Here is a 14,774-nt window from a genome sequence, read left to right as displayed (position 1 = left end):
AATAATTATATACATATAACCTTATAAGATTGTAAGATATAAAGGTTTAACAATGGACAAGATTGATCAAATCTTATATGCTCTTGTCCTGACAGTGACAGATGTCTGTAATGCTTGCAAATCTCTTCTGATTTCAAGTGACATTGCTGTGACAGAATTCTGTTCTCTTAGTCTTGCCCCCGACTTTTCTTTTCTATTTTCTTTTTAACCTTAGCTGTATATTTGAACAACACATACAGTATGTCTGCTGCTAATTGAGGTCGGTTTGACTTTTGGATGCTGATTTATTTGTTCAACCAAAACATGACTGCATTTTTACACTAACCCTGTTTTATTAAACTCATGAGTCTTCATGTCATATTCCAAAAGCTTATGCTGCATCATCAAATAAAGTGTTAGCTTATATATTTCATTGGACCAGTTTGGCATCGATTGGTGAATCCATGTGACCAACAAGGCAATTCATTTCTTTCAGACTATTAGAATAATATGTATCACTGACAGATTACATTAGGACGTAATGTTCATGTCATCATTATCACCAAATAATGACCTTCATCGTCCTTATCATCATCCCGTAATTTGAACCCCTCTCACACATACTATGAATCATGGTTCATGTTTTATTCTCACACCTAATACACATACTTTCTTAGTTTATTGCATATTCTTTCTTTCAAAAGCATTGTCATCCTTACTCAGAGGTATTTTGTATTATCTCATGCATTTGGAAATATGGACAACATCAGGTTAGGTTTAAAGTATAGTACATCAAGTATTAGGCAGATATTCATTTAATTCTTTACAATTGCAAATGCTCAGAAATGTTTTCAATACAAACACAATTTTGCCATGTGTGCTGATCTGTATTGTGGTGCAATTTAAACACACATATGTATGCAAAGATTAAAAAACAAAAAATAACACTGTACATAGAACATACCCAAGTGGATGGTCTGGTCTGGTCTGGGGTTTCATAATTAAAATTAGTTTAGATTTTATGATAGAATATATATAGGTTTTAATATATAGTTTATATATTAGATCTTTAATCTCTAGTTAACATATCCCAGTGCCTTTGAAAACCCTATATCAGACTGATATGTTAAAATTCACAGTAAGTTGATCAGGGGAATTCTGTTCACAATAGCTAACAAATTTGTAAAAGTTGAAGTTTTGATTTTGACTTCTTTGACACATTTTAATGCTAATGTAGATATAAAGAAAAATATAAGCCCAAATCAAGTTCTGACTATTGAGCCTATTTCATAATCTAGTTGTTAAGCCATATACATATCTATCAAGTGTTATAGATTATCAGGAAGCATTCTATGGTAAGAGCACAACAAACAATAGTGAGAAAAAAAATAAATCAAGAAAAATGACAACAAAAGAAAACTGCTGAATTTCAAGGTTTATTTCAGTTTCAGAGATGTATGTGGTATGTTAAGTTTTTCACTCAGCTGCCTCTTTGCCCTTGAAAAAAAAAAGAGTGAAAAAATACACAATTAGTACATACAATAAAACATTAAATTTCAAAATACATGCATCAGAAAAAGAAATTACCTTTCCAGCATCACGACTCTTGGCTCTGAGCTTGTTGACCTGAGACTCAGCAATGTCAGCACGCTCCTCAGCCTCTTCCAGCTCATGCTGTACCTTCCTCAACTTGGACAGGTGAGTGTTTGCTTGTTCCTCCTGCAAAGTCACATACAATTATATCAGGAACTTAATATAATTGTTCACAAGGTGTTTATAGTTCTCAAATGAAGTACTCACAGCTTCTTCAGCCTGTCTCTTGTAAGCCTTGACCTTCAGCTGAAGCTTGTCAACCAGATCCTGCAGTCTGTTGAGGTTCTTCTTATCCTCCTCAGTCTGCAGATAATGAACATGGATCAGACTTGAACAAAATCTGATTAATGGGACCAGAATTTTACTAGACATTTTTTACCTGGTAGGTGAGCTCCTTGACTCTCCTCTCATATTTGCGGACACCTTTAACAGCATCAGCTCCACGTCTCTGCTCTGCCTCAACTTCAGTCTCAAGCTCACGGACCTACAGTAAGTGGGAGATATTATCAAACTCATTTCACTCCAATAAAATGTTTAGAGATGTTTAGACACTTCTTACTGTCCACATCAAGACTATGAACATCAGAATACGGGTGAGCATCAGAATAAAGGCAGTCTTACTCTAGACTCCAGTTTCTGGAGTTGTTTCTTTCCTCCCTTCATGGCCAGATTCTCAGCCTCATCCAGACGGTGCTGCAGGTCCTTCACTGTGACCTCCAGATTCTTCTTCATCCTCTCAAGGTGAGAACTGGTGTCCTGCTCTTTCTTCAGCTCTTCTGCCATCATTGCAGCCTTTTGCATGAACACAAACATTCATTAGATCCACATTTTTCAAGTATTCAAGCATCTTTTGAAACATTTGTCAGCTACTGTTGCTCACATCAGTGATGGCCTTCTTGGCCTTCTCCTCTGCATTTCTGGCTTCCTGTACAGTGTCATCAACTTCACTCTGGATCTGAACAAGGTCAGCCTCAAGCTTCTTCTTGGTGTTCAGGAGACTTGTGTTCTACAAAATGGAAAGCAACATTTTGAACATTTTAAATGATTGTCTTAATTTCCTTAATTTCATTATAAAAACAAAGTACCCTTACCTGAGAGTGCAGCAGCCCAACACGCTCACTGGCGTCCACCAGCTCTTGTTCAGCCACTTTGCGGCTTCTCTCTGTCTGCTCCAGAGCAGCTCTCAACTCCTCAATCTCAGATTGCATCAGAGCGTTTCTGCGCTCCACCATGGCCACCTGCTCCTTCATGTCTTCCTGTCCTCTCACAGCATCATCAAGGTGCAGTTGGGCATCCTGAACATAAACAATAACTTTAGAATAAGCTTTCAGTGTGCATTCCGGTGACCATAACCTAAAAAAAGTTAGATTATACAAACATACTAATGCACCCCAAAGCCAATGTGAAGTCACATACCTTGAGTTGTCCCTGAACGTTCCTGAGCTGTTTCTGGGCCTCAGCAGCCTGGCGATTGGCATGGCTCAGCTGAATCTCCATCTCATTAAGGTCTCCCTCCATCTTCTTCTTGATTCTCAGAGCATCATTCCTGCTCCTAACTTCAGAGTCCAGAGTGCCCTGCATGGATTCAATGACTCTCTGGCTGTTCCTCTTGATCTGCTCCATCTCCTCATCCTTCTCTGCAAGCTTCCTGTCAATCTCTCCCTTGACCTGGTTTAGCTCAAGCTGGACACGAAGAATCTTGGACTCCTCATGCTCCAGGGTGCCCTATGAAAAATAAAACAACTTTTAATATCATAATGGAAATATATATTAACAACACAGTAAAATGGTTCTAGCAAGAATTCCAAACTGATCTTCAGATACTCACTTCAGCCTCCTCCAGGGCGGTCTGAATCTCTGCCTTCTCAGTCTCCACTGCCTTCTTGGACTTTTCCAATTCATGGATGCTCTTACCAGTCTCACCTAACTGCTCTGTCAGATCTGAAATCTCCTCTGTAAGAAAAAAAATTAAACTGTAATCATAATCACGTGTTTACTTTTTAACTATCATTTAGAATTAAGAAGTTTTTGTCGAACATAACGGTTTCATTCTTACGCTGCAGATTCTTGTTCTCTCTCTTGAGGGTCTCCAGCTGGTCCAGACTCTCCTCATAGGAGTTCTTCATCTTGAACAGCTCAGTACTGAGTGAACGAGCCTCTTTCTGGGCACCTTCCAGCTCTGCCTGACCTTCCTCATATTTCTGCTTCCATTCTGCCAGGACCTTTGGTGGAGATATTTCAGGTTCGATTTGTTTATAACATGTTTAACAAAGCCCATTCTAGCTATACTTTACAAAGAGAATGTCATATAATGACTCAAATTGTTTACCTTGTCAAAGTTCCTCTGCTTCTTGTCAAGGTTAGCAGCCAAACCATTGGCTCTCTCCACATCAATCATGAGGTCCTCCACCTCAGCCTGGAGTCTCTGTTTGGTCTTCTCCAGAGATGCACATTTGGAGTTCACTGCCTCAATTTGTTCCTCTGCCTCTTGCAGACGCTGAGCCAGCTTCTTCCTGTTAAGTAATACACATAATTTTGAATTCTAATCTATAAAATAGCTGTGAGTTTTGGGAATATTATGCAATAATATACATACTTGGACTCTTCAAGCTCCTCAGTGCGTTGAATGGCATCAGTTTCATATTTGGTTCTCCATTGAGCAACCTCGCTGTTGGCCTTTGACATTCCCCGCTGCAGCTCAGCCTTTGCCTCCTGCTCTTCCTCAAATTGCTCACGGAGCAGGTCACAGTCATGGCGGGCTGATTGTACAGCATGGGCCAGTGCGTTCTTAGCCTAGGAGACAAAGTCACATAATATTAGCTATCTCTGCATTATAGTAATGTACAAGTATATGTATGTATTGATTATGCTGTATTACCTTAACCTCTTCTTCAATCTGCCTCTTAAGCTCCTCAATCTGCTGAGTGAAAGCTTGTTTGCCTCTGGTGAGCTGAGAAACTAGAGCTTCCTTCTCCTCCAGCTGACGGCCAAATTCACCTTTTGAGATTTGCATTTACAAAAACTTTTGTAAGGCATAATGATGGTGAGGAAAATGGTTTAAATTTATATTAATGCAGGAAGAAGCATAGTTTTTATGACAGTAGCATTACATCTTTACAATGGAGAGGGTTTTAGTTCACCGCTATCAGTCTAGTATCTGTTTGACTGTATCACACTTAACCACAAGGCTTAATATCCTCTCAGAAAAGCTGCATTTCCAACATATCTCTTTAAACAATTTTGCCACTATAGGTTAGTGTTTACATCAGTCATTTGTTAGTGGAGGAAATAAAAAGATATTTATGTTTTTGAGAAACTGTGTCACTTGTTACCATTTTCAGTTTGAAGTCTTGCTCTTTGAGCGCTAAGGTCATTTATCTGGCGAAGGTTCTCATCATTCTTGGACTTAATTTCACTAAGTTGGTCCTCAAGTGTGCGGCACATCTTCTCAAGATTAGCCTGTAAACACAATTATCATTGGATTCTTAAGAATCTTAACAACATTTATTATATTTCCTTTTTGAACAATTTTTGAAACAATTCCCAACCTTTGCTTTGGCAACTGCTTCCATGTTGCTGGAAAGATCATCAATCTCCATTTTGTATTCACTCTTCTCCTTCTCAAGCTTCTGCTTGACACGCTGCAGGTTGTCGATTTGCTCTCCCAGCTCGGCCACACTGTCTGCCTGCTTCTTGCGTAGGGCAGCAGCTGTAGCTTCATGCTGGAGGGTGGACTCTTCAAGATCACGACGCAGCTTCTGGAATTCAGCTTCACGCTTCTTATTCATCTCGATCTGAGCAGCAGTGGCTCCTCCAGCCTCCTCAAGCCTCTCACTGATCTCCTCAAGTTCCCTGGAGAGATCAGCTCTCTGCTTCTCAACCTTGGCACGAGCAGCACGCTCAGCCTCGATCTCTTCCTCCAGTTCCTCAATACGAGCCTGTGGTGGAAAGTAGTTCATTCGATCCGTTTTAGTGATCTGTATTTTATGATTATGATTGTAATGTTTGAAAAAAAATTCTAAATACCTGAAGCTCCTTGATCTTCTTTTGGAGTTGAGCACCCAGAGATTGTTCATCTTCTATCTTGCTGAGCAGCTGGCTTGTTTCAAAGTCTTTCCTGTGGGTGTTCAGCAACAACAGGTAGTTTGTTAAAAAAAAAAAACACACAAAAAAAAACAATAACACATCAAAAGTGTCCAATGTTTTCAAAGATTTCATGCTTTAATTACTTTTTTATTTTCTCCTCAGATTGCTGCTTGTCATTCTCCAGGTCCATGATGGACTCTTGGGCTAATTTCAGGTCTCCTTCAAGCTTTCTCTTGGCTCTCTCAAGATCCATGCGGAGCTTCTTCTCTTGTTCAAGGGAACCTTCCAGCTAAACAGTTTCATGTTGATATTAATTTTTACCCAAAAGTTAATTAGATATAATCATTATTATATGATTCAGTTAACATACTAGCAATACACCCAATGTATTTATATTTACTTCTACTGGTATGAAAAATACAACATAATATATAAAAGTATAACCTAATTATCACAACTCACATCATCAACTTGCTGCTCAAGCTTTGTCTTGGATTTGGTCAGGGTGTTGACTTTGTCCTCCTCGGCCTGGAGATCATCCAGTGTCTGCTGATGTGCCTCTTGGAGGGCTTTCTTCTCTTTTGTAAGCTTGGCAATACTCTCATCCTGAGCTGCCATTTCCTCAGTCAAGTTCTTGACCTGTAAAATTTTTTGTTCCAAATAACCTTATTTTTTATTATTCATAGTTTTTTTATATCAAAATATAAGACAGAGATTAAGTTTAATATTAAACCAACTTAATCTCTAACCTTATTCTCAGTGGCATGTTTCTCCTTCTCCACTTTAGCCAAGGTGAGCTCCAGGTCATCAATGTCTTTCTTCAGCTCAGAGCACTCATCCTCCAGTTTCCTCTTCTTGGCTGTCAGTTCAGCATTGATTTCTTCCTCATCCTCCAGCCTCTCAGTTGTCTCTTTGAGTTTAGCTTCAAGCTGGATTTTGCTCTTGATCAGACCCTCACACCTCTCCTCAGCATCTGAGAGATTTTCAGCTTCCTGTTAAGAAAACAGGTTGCCATATTACTGGAAACCACATTGCTCATTAAATGAAGCCTCTGTTCAGTTAATTCAAGTAAAAATACTCACAGATGCTACTTGCAGCTGCAGATCATTTTTCTCTTGCAGCAGTGATACCATCTTCTCTTCAAGCTCCTTCTTTTTGGCTTCAGACTTGGCAAGATCTTCTTTGCATTTTGCAAAGTCCTCTTTCATGGTTGCCAGCTCCTTCTCAGTCTCTGCGCTCTTCAGCAGAGGCTTAATCTTGTAGTAAACTTTCATCCATGGCCAGTGTTTGACATTCATGAATGAGCGGACGTTGTATTGGATGGTGTAAATTGCATCCCTGATGAAACAATTTGGATGATTAAATGTGAAAATTACTGGTAAATGCACTTATTTTTAAACTGGTCAACAAAATTGTGGCGACCAGGGCGGGCGAGAGCCGTGAGGGAACGGCGCGAGGCCGGTGGCACGAGTGTTAATGAGCTTCACCTGGGAGGCGCACCGGCCTCAAGTCTCTCACGGAGGAGCTCTGGGAGCATAAAAGGAGGAGCGACTACAGTGAAGGATGAGAGAGGACCAGGCCTGGACTTTATTTTATGGTTTATTATGTTTGTGTGGCCGGCAGACGTCCGCGAGGGTCTGCCGGCATTACTTTCGTTTTGTTCTTTGTTTATTTTGGTATTAAAGTTTTGTTGAACGTTCGCCGGTTCCCGCCTCCTTCTTCCCACATCTACTAACCGTGTTACAAAAATATACCCTTCACTTTATGGGTCAAACATATTTGAATACAATTTTTTAAAATACCTTTAAAAGCCAAATTGACAAGAAGATGGGCTTGCCATTGATAGAAAATATTTTTACTGATAACCCCATTAACACTGTGAATTAATGTGGGTTATGAATCACTGTTTTCAAATTTGAAATAGTTAAATCAGAGAGTTTTGTTCATTCCATGATGTTCCTCACCTCCTCTCCATCATTTTCACAAACTCCCTCCTCATCAGGAATCCACGGCAGGCAGCCTGAGTCATTGTGACCAGAGCAGCCAGTTTCTCATCACGCATCTCCTCAAGAGTACCCAGAAGACCAGCTTTGAAGAACACCTGAATTTATGTAAAACAGTAAATAAGAAGATATTGATTTACCTCTAAAAGTTAAATGATCATGATCACTGAATCAGTGAAAGTTGTAAAGCTGAATATGAACCTTTGTGTGTCCAAATCTGTACTGGTCATGATCAATGTCGATGGATCCCAGGAGTTTCTCACAGGCCTTCTTGTTATCAATAAACTGTCCCTCTGGGATAACACTGGCATTCAGCACCTTGTATCTGTGGAGGATTTGAAGGTTTAACAAAATGCTTCATATCTTCTAATAAAGACCATTAGTGTGGTATAATTTACCTCTGCTTGAAGTCACCATAGAGGATTCTGCTGGGGAAGCCCTTTCTGCAGATTCTGATACCCTCCAGTACACCGTTACACCTCAGCTGGTGGATAACCAGGAAGTTCTCCATGAGACCTATAACGAACAGTTTACATCATGAGCTTGGTAGATTATCATTTTCCTTATTATATACATTAACATAAAATAATTAATATGTTAATATGAGAATAACTGTGACCCCTTTATTACATTACCTGGAGTCTTGGACTCATTGGGAATCAGACAACGCACAAAGTGAGGGTGAGTGCTCCTCAAGTTGGTCATGAGCTTGCCCAAGTTCTCCTGTTCAATCATAAAAAGATTCAGCATTCTTACTCACATTCTCTCAGTTGTTGATGTATTATTTTTTATGAATTATTATTTTTTATATTACTTTCTGACCTAGAGTCAAGCAAGCTCGTGTATAGTACAGTACTTCTTAAGTCCTTTCAGTTGCATTATTATTCACATTTTGTCTAACAAAGACATACTCTGAACTGAGAAGACACAGTCTGCATGGAGCCACCCTTCTTCTTGCCTCCCTTCTTGCCGCCACCACTCTCTATTCAGATAAAAAAATAAAAGAACACATACATATTTTGTAATAACAAGAAAAGAGTGCAAAACTGAATCAGATTTTGGTTAAAATGATGTACATAATCATGTTAACACTTCAGTTTTTGTTTTACCCTCAACAACAGGTGGGTAGAGAGTAGCCAGCAGTTTGACAGAAGACTTCTGGTACAGCTGCACAACAGACTCATTCAGTGGATCCTTGTTCTTGTCCAACCAGCCAGCAATGTTGTAGTCCACAGTTCCGGCATAGTGAACCAGGGAGAAGTGAGCTTCAGCCTTGCCTTTGGCAGGCTTTGGTTTCTGGAAAGCATTGTTTTTGCCAAGATGCTGATCATACAGCTTGTTCTTGAAGGAAGTGTCTGTAGCCTTGGGGAACATGCACTCCTCTTCAAGGATGGAGAAGATACCCATGGGCTGTTTATAAAAGAATGTTGTTTATTACCAAAAATTATCAGATTTTGAGAATAGATATTGAAAATAAACAAATTCATAAACCATTAAAAACCTTCTCAATGAGCTCAATGCAAGCAGCCAAGTCCATGCCGAAGTCAATGAACTCCCAAACAATGCCCTCCTTCTTGTATTCCTCTTGTTCCAGCACAAACATGTGGTGGTTGAAAAACTGTTGCAGTTTCTCATTGGTGAAGTTGATGCACAGCTGCTCCATGCTGTTGAACTGGAGGAAAAATAACGGAAATATTTACTGACTTTTGAATATGATTCAGTTTGCCATAAAATTAGATTTAATAATCATTCTTACATCAAAGATCTCAAAGCCAGCAATATCCAGCACACCAATAAAGAAATTTCTTTGTTGTTTTGTGTCCAACATCTGGTTGATACGAACGACCATCCACAAGAACATCCTCTCATAGACAGATTTGGCCAAGGCGCTAACAGAGTTGTACACCTGTAAGTTGAATAGAGTTTATATTTAATTCTGCTTCTGCAATGATTAGCCAGATTTTAAGGTTGTACTATTTTACTGTACCTGTGGCACGGTCTGGCCTTTGGTCACAAACTCATTTCCGACTTTGACTCTGGGGTAGCACAAAGCCTTCAGCATATCAGCAGAGTTCAGACCCAGAAGGTAGGCAACTTTGTCAGCCTCTAAAATGAAATATTAAAAAAAAAAAACATCCCTTTTCTTCTTTTGAAAACTAAAACCATCCTTTCATTAGCAAAAATAGAAACAAGGATATGTCAATTCAAAGCATGTTTTGACACACATTAGTACTATTTAGTCTCACCCTCTGTGCCGTCAGGCTCAGCCTGCTCCTCACGCTGCTTCTGCTTGAACTTCATGTTACCATGATGAAGCACAGCTCCAGTGAACTTGTAGATGCTCATCTTCTCCTCATTACTAAAGCCCAGAATGTCAATGGCAGTCTGAAAATTACAAAGAAGAATTAGCTCTAGGATATATTCTGCTATAGTTAAATATAATATGCAAATATTCAAACAGGAATGACTCACATCAGTAGCAACCAGCTCCTCTTTATCATCAATGCTGGCCACTGTGATCTGACCCTGACTGCACATGGGGAAGTCATAGGGGTTGGTGGTGATGAGCGTCATCTCTGTAAAATACACAGATTTTTTGAAAGAGTACAATATTATCTGGCATTGAAACATTGAATGAAATATGTGCACCTACCAATCAGCTCAGGCTTATGGTTGGTCATCATCTGGTAGAAGATGTGGTAGCCTCTCTCATCTGGAAGCTGGAATGTCACTCTAGACTTCTCCAGCAGATCTGTTAAGAGAATGTACTTGAGTCACAATCATCTGAAGAGTGACAAAGACAAATGTGCAGGATGGATCAATGAAATCGTGTCCACCTACATGTCTCAATGTCAGCACTAGACAGTTTTCCAGTTGTACCGAAGTGAATTCTGATGAATTTACCCTGTTTAAACAAAATAGAATGATACATAAATAATGTCTTTATAAACAATTCTGTATAAATGTATAAATATAAATATATATATACTTACAAAACGAGAGGAGTTGTCATTTCTCACAGTCTTGGCATTACCATAAGCCTCAAGCAGAGGGTTGGCAGCAATGATCTGGTCCTCAAGAGAGCCCTGTGATGTTTGAAGGGTTTTCAGTTATTTTGTTTAATGTCTAAACACTGTTTTCAGGCATTTCACAAATTCACTTATCATATATTGTGGGAGATGATTGTTATGAATTTGAACTATATCTTTCATAATAATATATTTGACGTTTTTATATCTCATATACCTGCATTTTGCCGGGAGTCTGCTCTTTCTTCTTTTCACCACCTCCCACTGCAATTGTGGCAAAGTACTGGATGACACGTTTGGTGTTCACAGTCTTTCCAGCACCAGATTCTCCACTGGTTTATGAGAGATTAGAAAACAGAAGATTTAAAAGACATGAGGAAGTTACATAAGAGAAAAATATAACTGTTCTCAACAACTCCAATAGTAAGCTTGATACATACGTAATCAGGACAGACTGGTTCTCTCTGTCTGTTAATTCAAAGATAATAATGTTTTAGCAATTGTTTATAAAAAACTATCCTCTGGTTTCACAGACAGCTTAAGCTAGTCCTAGACTAAAATGCATGTTTGAGCTGTTATAACTGAAAGCAACTTTTATGGGCATATCTTAAAATATTTCATTGCAATTGTTTTGTCTAAAGATACACACCAATAATGTTTTTTGTTTTTTTCTAGTGAAAGATTATAAAAGCTACTTAAATGCCCTTATTGAACTAAATGCCCTATATTAAATGCCTAATCCTGGCTTAGGCTAAGCCCTGTCTGTGAAACCAGGCCTAAGAACGTGAATTTCAACATATATAATTCAGATCTCAGAAATAATGTCTTACCAGTCAACATGAACTGAAAGGCGTTGTCAGAGACTGAAAAGATGTGGGGTGGGGCCTCCATACGCTTTTTGCCTCTGTAGGCAGCCACCACTTCTGCATCATACACTGGGAGCCACTTGTAGGGGTTCACAGTTGCGCAGAAGAGCCCAGAGTAGGTCTAAAAAGAAGCCGAGAAGTGGTTAGATTTCAACACCACAGACAAAATGAATTTCAATGCTGTTTTAAGTTGTTTCAGAACCTACGTAGATCATCCATGCAGCATAACGCTCTTTGAGGTTATACAGCACAGAGGCTTCATTGAGATGGGTCATCATGGCCATGTCCTCAATCTTGTCAAACTTGGGAGGATTCATTGGGTGGACATCTTCCTCCTTAGCAACTCTCTCCTAGAAATTTGATAAATTAGATATAAAAGAAAACATTGTAATAAGCAATTTAATGAGCATCTACATGAAATGGAAATTAAAACTCACCTCCTTAGTGTCAAGCAATTCAACTGTGACTTTGCCACCATCTTTGCTCTTGATTGTTGCCTTGAGGTACAACTCTTTGGCATCAGCCACATAGCAGGCAGTCTTGGCATCAAATGGTTTGTTCTGAGCCTCAATTCTCTCCTTCTCAGGCTTACGAAGGTAAATGGCAGCCTTGCCATAAACGGCCATCTCCGCGTCCGTACTCATGGTGGCGGCTTACTGTAGTAAACAGAGGGTAACTATTTTATTTACAAGAAAATCTATATCTATCATCTATAACTAAATCAGAAAAACACTATACACCATTCACTTTGGTTAGTTTAAATTACACAATTGTCATTATCCATACACTAAGTGTAATGTTAATATTGAAAAGATCAATTGCACTACCAAATTAATTAATTAATTTCTTAAAAATTAAAAAATTGCTGTTTATTCATTACCAACATAAATATGGATGAACTTTACCTGTTTTCCTTCCCACTAGTGATGTAATTCCAGCAGCCCTGTAATAGATTTAAAATTCAAATAACTTTTCTATTCTACATTTTCCTACTTCCTATACTTTCCTTCATCAAAATATTCTTATACCATATATTTATGTGATATCTCTTTTCACGTCTCACATTTAGTAATACTGAAAAAACTTGAATGAAAATATCTAGAATATAAGTAACCTTTTTCTCTATATTGTCTAATAATCATCTATTGTAAGTGTATTTGTAACAAATTTCAAACAGTAATGCTTTGAAGAAATTAGAGTTCTCACCACAATCACGAACTCTGCTGCCTCCTCAACAGTCTTCAGGGCTGGTCCATACCACTTTATATTGGATTTGTTTTGCTAGCCAAGCAGAAGTTAAATATGGCTAACTAATGCCTAATGGAGTCAAGGAATTGATCAAGTGAAACACTTGGCACTGACAATCATTCTGAAGATGGAAATAACTGTACCGCTTGGGTTGTTTTTCTTCCAGAATGTAAATAATGCATTTGATTTTTTGAAAAGTGAAGTTTAGATGATACTTTTGTTTGATACATCAATTGCATTGACATAACGGATTAGTTATGACATTCAACACTACCTTGAAGATGCATGTAATGTCAACATATGTTTTATGACACATCAGTGACTCTGAAACCAAGACTAGATTAGTCACACATGGATTAGTTTGTAATGTACCTGTTAATGTCGAGGAGAAAAATGTAGAACTGCTGTCATGCTGGAGTGCTGTACCAGATTACTATGCAGCAGCATCACAACTGGATAATGGATTTGTCTGAATTCAAGATAAGTATTTGTAATTAGAAAACCTCTAAAGTAAAATGTCATTATAGAAATAGGTATGGGCATTTTTTATTGAGAACTAGTCTCAATATTAATTATGTTGTAATCTTTTTAAATGAGAGAGAAAGAGGGACGTAAAGATGTTGACAGTTCTATGGCAATTGGTAGTGTCAAATGTAGGCTTCTGGGTTTTGTTACCTGGAAAAAATGTTGGAAAATGTTAGACTTGAAATTTTAGACAGAAGCCTCTGTTACAACCATCAGTATAACTGTTCAAATTACATTGCGTTCAACATACAGTGGCCCCAAAAGGCATTTTGAGTTAGGGGATATGAAAGTCACACTTGTATATGACTTTTATTGCGTTAACAATTTCAAACCAAGCGGAATCTGCAAACATATCTGTCTTCATTTCTCAGACCTAACTTCACTATTCTGAGCCATTTTTTGCAATGAATTTTAACCAAATTGTCTCAAGTGGATCAAGTTCATCCAGGTCTCTTTTACAGACTGACTACAGGTGCAGTTCAATCACATATTTCACTAACATTTGACAATCATAAAATGTACAAATACCTAATTTTGAACAGCATATCTATTGTTTAATCATGTTAAACCATTTTTGTTTTGTGAAATGAATTGCTTAAAATGTTTAAGCAATATTTTATTGGAAAAATACATCAAGTTTGACTAGTGTCGACAATCATGAGAATATTGCAGTACCACCTCATATATCCCCCTGAAGCATATTTTTGACTTTTTTATGGCCTCATTCACTCAAAAACAGATGTCAACACTAGCATAACATTTGCCTGATTTTTTACAGCAGGGCAAATGAGTGTAGCACTGAGCCTTCACATTCTTAGCATGCATGGCTTTTAGTAGGTTAGGGCTGTAGGAATTGAGGAGTATAAGAGACACAAGCCAAGATAGAAAATCAAATGGCAACCAAAATTAAAGTTTTTAGCATTATATCGCACATGCTGTCAAGGAAAACTGTATTATTTAATTTCAAGGGAGGCGATCATGAAAAATTTATCTTTTTGCAATTATTTCTGCCTGAAACCATCAGTCTCCACATACTTGATAAAGTTACTAAAACTGGCAGGAAAGATCTTTAGATCAACTTTCAAGATTTTTTTTTTTTTTAATCTAGATTAATACCAGGTTCTTCAATACATCAGAAAAACCTATATGTGAACAACAGATGTATTCCTGGGCAGAACTGTTCATTTATGTTCACACATTTATGTTGTGCATGTAACAGTGAAATGTGAAGATGTTGACAAATTAAACATTTATTGAGCCGTAAATCTTCATTCGTTCATTATGCTTGTTCATACCACTGACATTGGAGAGTGGTCACTGTGGAGCTTGTTGGCATTCTCACTATTTCAACACCCTGCTTCCTCCCTAATAGCTTACGACGTGTAATGTAACTGGAGACTCCCTGTGGTGTATTTTTGTCATGTCCTCCATGTGTGCTCTCAGTA

At 38.3% G+C, this 14,774-nt stretch overlaps 1 protein-coding gene across 1 annotated transcript; it reads right to left on the bottom strand.

Moving 5' to 3' along the window:
• Positions 1-1,455: 1,455 nt before the first annotated feature.
• Positions 1,456-12,200, bottom strand: LOC137035044 (myosin heavy chain, fast skeletal muscle-like). Its single transcript, XM_067408289.1, has 39 exons — positions 11,994-12,200; positions 11,763-11,906; positions 11,521-11,677; positions 11,131-11,158; positions 10,908-11,022; positions 10,655-10,747; positions 10,503-10,566; positions 10,315-10,413; positions 10,134-10,237; positions 9,908-10,046; positions 9,649-9,767; positions 9,418-9,567; positions 9,163-9,333; positions 8,771-9,071; positions 8,573-8,643; positions 8,297-8,384; positions 8,060-8,177; positions 7,863-7,986; positions 7,623-7,759; positions 6,741-6,996; positions 6,408-6,650; positions 6,121-6,297; positions 5,802-5,947; positions 5,599-5,689; positions 5,121-5,510; positions 4,905-5,031; positions 4,451-4,569; positions 4,169-4,365; positions 3,902-4,085; positions 3,629-3,794; positions 3,401-3,525; positions 2,989-3,297; positions 2,664-2,867; positions 2,453-2,578; positions 2,194-2,364; positions 1,952-2,056; positions 1,780-1,875; positions 1,567-1,698; positions 1,456-1,476 (listed from the first exon to the last, which is right to left on the bottom strand). The coding sequence occupies exons 1-39, from the start codon at positions 12,198-12,200 to the stop codon at positions 1,456-1,458; spliced, it is 5,814 nt and encodes a 1,937-aa protein (XP_067264390.1).
• Between the last annotated feature and the right edge of the window lie 2,574 nt (positions 12,201-14,774).

Source organism: Chanodichthys erythropterus, chromosome 13, assembly GCF_024489055.1.
Source record: "Chanodichthys erythropterus isolate Z2021 chromosome 13, ASM2448905v1, whole genome shotgun sequence".
Lineage (NCBI taxonomy): Eukaryota > Metazoa > Chordata > Actinopteri > Cypriniformes > Xenocyprididae > Chanodichthys > Chanodichthys erythropterus.
This window is presented reverse-complemented; position numbering and strand designations above follow the sequence as displayed.

Excerpts from the sequence above, each read along its gene's own strand:
- LOC137035044 (XM_067408289.1), bottom strand. The coding sequence starts at position 12,200 with ATGAGTACGGACGCGGAGATGGCCGTTTATGGCAAGGCTGCCATTTAC. Across the intron at positions 11,678-11,762 it reads ATGCTGCATGGATGATCTAC|ACCTACTCTGGGCTCTTCTG; the intron begins GTAGGTTCTGAA and ends GCTTCTTTTTAG. Across the intron at positions 8,385-8,572 it reads CTGTGTCTTCTCAGTTCAGA|GAGAACTTGGGCAAGCTCAT; the intron begins GTATGTCTTTGT and ends ATGATTGAACAG.